A 3,662-nucleotide genomic window follows, 5' to 3' on the forward strand; every position below is an offset into this window, starting at 1 on the left:
CTTATGGTTTGGTCTCAGCCTGATTCAGAGGCAAAGTCTAAAGCTCAAAAGCCAAGGCGATCGGTAGGAGAAACAGAATTTAACCACTCCCTATGGTGAGTATTGAAATCACCAACAAAGACAAAAGAGGCCCTTTTATCATATTGTATCTTAGCCATAATGGTAAGAAGACAATCGAAGATAGAATCATCCATGTCTGGATTCCGGTAGATTGATCACAAATAGAAGTTGTTATGTCTACCACAAACTTTTATTACCTGAATCTCATGACATCCACATTCATAGCAGGACTAATGAGAAGCAGGGTACTCAGTCCTAGTATACACCGCCATTTCCTTGGTCCTAGGGATGGCATAGCGTTTCAATATTATTGGCTTCTTAAAGTCAGTTATAAGGAGCTCAGATAAGGCCCTCATATTAGAAACCAAAGTTTCTGAGCATAAAAGAATATCATACTGTCTGGACGCAACTAGTCCCGGATTTTGCTCAATATCTCCAGAGAGCATAAGAATTAATTGTAATAAAAGATACATCATACTTAAAAACCAAATTAACAAGTAGGATAACAAAAACAATATGTACAGAAATATAAATAAAATGATTGATCAAACCAATAGACTATAGAAAAAAAGTCGGAAAAACTGGTCAACATGGAGGAGCCTATACACTATGCAAGGCTAAATACCCTCCAGGGTAGCCACTTCAACTGAAGGGAGGACAGGAAGGATGGTTTTGAAAAAAAAAAAAAAATGAATCAGATAAGGAAAAGACTACATTTGGATAAACCACCAAGCATCCATGGCCTTTCTATTAAGCCTGCCCAACGTATCATTTAAAAAAAACAAAAGGAAGAAAAAAAATAAGATAGAATCGTGTGTGTGTATGTGGTGTGTGTGTGTGTGTGTGTATGCAGCAACAACAACAAATGCAGCCCTTTCTAGTCCACTGCAAGACAAAAGGGTCAGGCATGTCCTTAGTCATATCTTGGGTTTGGCCATTTACATCACCACTCTAGCCACTGCAGATTGGTAATGGTGGGAGACTATAGGCTGATTACTCCTAGCTAACTAACCTAGTATGGGTGGCCCTAACTAGTACAGCTATGCTGATCATGGCGGAACACAAACCCTTTCACCACATTAGGGTATCTCTACTAAGAAAGGGCTATACAGACATTATATATATATATATATATATATATATATATATATATATATATATATACATATATGTATATAATGTATATATATATATATATATATACATGTATATATATACATATATGTATATATATATATATATATATATATATACTTACATGCATAGATATATATATATATATATATATATATATATATATGTATATATATATATATATATATATATATATATATATATATATAGATATATATATATATGTATATATATATATATATATATATATATATATATATATATATGTATATATATACATATATATATATATATATATATATATATATATATATATATATATATATATATATATATACTGTATACATCTACTGTATTGCAATATTTCATTTGTTCGATGTCGGCTACCTCCGAAAATTGGGGGAGTGCCTTGGTATATAGATAAATAGAGATATACTCTTACTCCATTGTCCTTCGGCCCCCACAACTGCTACTGTTAGATTCCTCTATTCTCTCCTAGCTAACTTGTGCTCGTTCCAGGCCCCTCCCTATTCTCGGTAGTCCTTCCTTCGGCATCTGCTCAAATCCTTTCTGGGTCCATCAAGATGTTTTCGCCTGATTATACCACGTGACCTGCCCATTGAAGCCGTCTCGATTTTCTTTGCTCAAGGGGTCAACTATTGCACTGTAATTGTTTAGTGGCTACTTTCCTCTTGGTCAGGGTAGGAGAGACTCTTTAGCTATGGTAATGTGCCAGCAAGGAGTTAGGTTATAACTGAGTGACTCGTGAATGCAACTGAACTGTGGTCGGAGTTTGAGTATTTATACAACCCATTCCAGTCAAGAACGGCACAAAAATTCAAACACAGTGGTGCAGGAAAATACATGAATAGACAGGTTATCAATGAGAGGGGAGAGCAATAATGAAATTATACAAAGAATAAGAAATACCGTAACAATGTACGAGCGTGTGTGATACACGAGTGGTACATGGCTCCCCCTTAAAAGAGACACACTGTATATGTGAAATAGGGCACCCTGTTATTGAGAGGCATACTGTAGGCGGGTCATCTGGCAGGAGATATCCAGGTGTTAGGCTATTAATGGAGACTCGGTCTTCTTTGCCACGCATGTTAAGAAGGAATGCTTTCAGCGTAAGATGGATCACAAGGAAAGCTCGTGTAAGGGGGCGTTAACGGTGGCTTGCTAGTGTTGTTACACAGGAAAACATGCGTTGATGAGTGCAGATCAGTCGGTGCGTGTTGCTTAGCTAGGGCTTGTAAGTCTGGAGGCATGGGGTAAATTTTCCCACAATGTGACGTAGGTTCTGGATATTGACAGAGGAGGTTGCGGACGGAAAAGAATTCGGCATGGACGACCAACGGGTCGCCATACACCATTTCAGCTGCGGAGATATCCAGGGTGGCTTTAGGAGTGGTACTTAGTCCTAGGATGACCCAGGAAAGTCCTTCCAGTTGTACTTCAAAGCTGCTTTGAGGGTACAGTGAAAACGTACAACCATACCATTGGCAGAAGGGTTGTATGTGTTTGTCTGATGAAGGGTGATACCCAGGAGATTTGCTATTGATGCTCACAATTGAGAGGTGAAAGTGGTACCCCTGTCAGAAGTAATATGCTCAGGGATACCAAATCGCGTTATCCATCCTGAGAGTAAGGCTAGTGTGCACGAGGCAGATATTGCATTTTCCATGGGAATGTCTTCAGGCCAATGAGTAGAGTGGTCGATGACGGTAAACAGGTAACGATGTCCCTCTGATGTGAGTTAGGGACCTACAACATTGACATGAATGTGCACAAAGTGCCGCCTAGGTTGATGAAAGGTATCCACTCCTGAATCCATGTGTTGATGTACTTTTGATATAAGGAATAAAGTATAGGTGCGGATCCAATCCTTAGCATGCTTAGTAATGCCATGCCAAATAAACTTTGTCTGCAGTAGCTGTGCAGTAGAAAGGTGCAAGAGATATGAAAGGCCATGAATGAAATCAAACACCTGTCGGCGCATGGCAGAAGGTATCCACGGTCTAGGTCTACCAGTACTGACGTCACAAAGGAGGGTGGCATTGAAGTCGTCGAGAGGGACGTCCTCCCAACGGAGAGATGTGCAGGATGTCCTTCATGGTTGGTACTCTGGATCTTTCTTCTCATTAGGCTTCTGTCAAGGCATTGTAATCTAACCACAGGTGAATGGCGCCCAATGTGTTTCTTGACAGGTCATCGGCAACGGGATTAATTTTCTCAGGGATGTGCTGAAGGGTATAATTGTATTCACCCATAGCGTAGAGATGTCAGCATTGACAGGGGGACCAGACGTCGGACTATCGAGTGAAGGCGTACACCAGAGGCATGTAGTCCATACAAATGACAAAGGGCATACCTTCCAAGAAGCAGCAAAATTGACGGACAGCCAGATGCACCACTAGCAATTTGCGGTCAAAGGTAGAGTAGCCAGATTCTGCCTTGGGCAT

General features: G+C 39.8%; 1 protein-coding gene across 1 annotated transcript; it reads right to left on the bottom strand.

Moving 5' to 3' along the window:
- Positions 1-2,306: 2,306 nt before the first annotated feature.
- Positions 2,307-3,662, bottom strand: LOC137660024 (uncharacterized). Its single transcript, XM_068394754.1, has 3 exons — positions 3,572-3,662; positions 2,769-2,946; positions 2,307-2,664 (listed from the first exon to the last, which is right to left on the bottom strand). The coding sequence occupies exons 1-3, from the start codon at positions 3,660-3,662 to the stop codon at positions 2,307-2,309; spliced, it is 627 nt and encodes a 208-aa protein (XP_068250855.1).

The sequence above is a fragment of the Palaemon carinicauda genome, chromosome 20 (assembly GCF_036898095.1).
Source record: "Palaemon carinicauda isolate YSFRI2023 chromosome 20, ASM3689809v2, whole genome shotgun sequence".
Taxonomy (NCBI): Eukaryota; Metazoa; Arthropoda; class Malacostraca; order Decapoda; family Palaemonidae; genus Palaemon; species Palaemon carinicauda.

Bases quoted from the DNA above. Each gene is read 5' to 3' on its own strand.
- LOC137660024 (XM_068394754.1), bottom strand. From the start codon at position 3,662: ATGCCCAAGGCAGAATCTGGCTACTCTACCTTTGACCGCAAATTGCTA. The intron at 2,947-3,571 runs GTATGCCCTTTG...AACTCACATCAG, and splicing joins ATTTTGCTGCTTCTTGGAAG to AGGGACATCGTTACCTGTTT. The intron at 2,665-2,768 runs GTGAGCATCAAT...GTACCCTCAAAG, and splicing joins ACCACTTTCACCTCTCAATT to CAGCTTTGAAGTACAACTGG.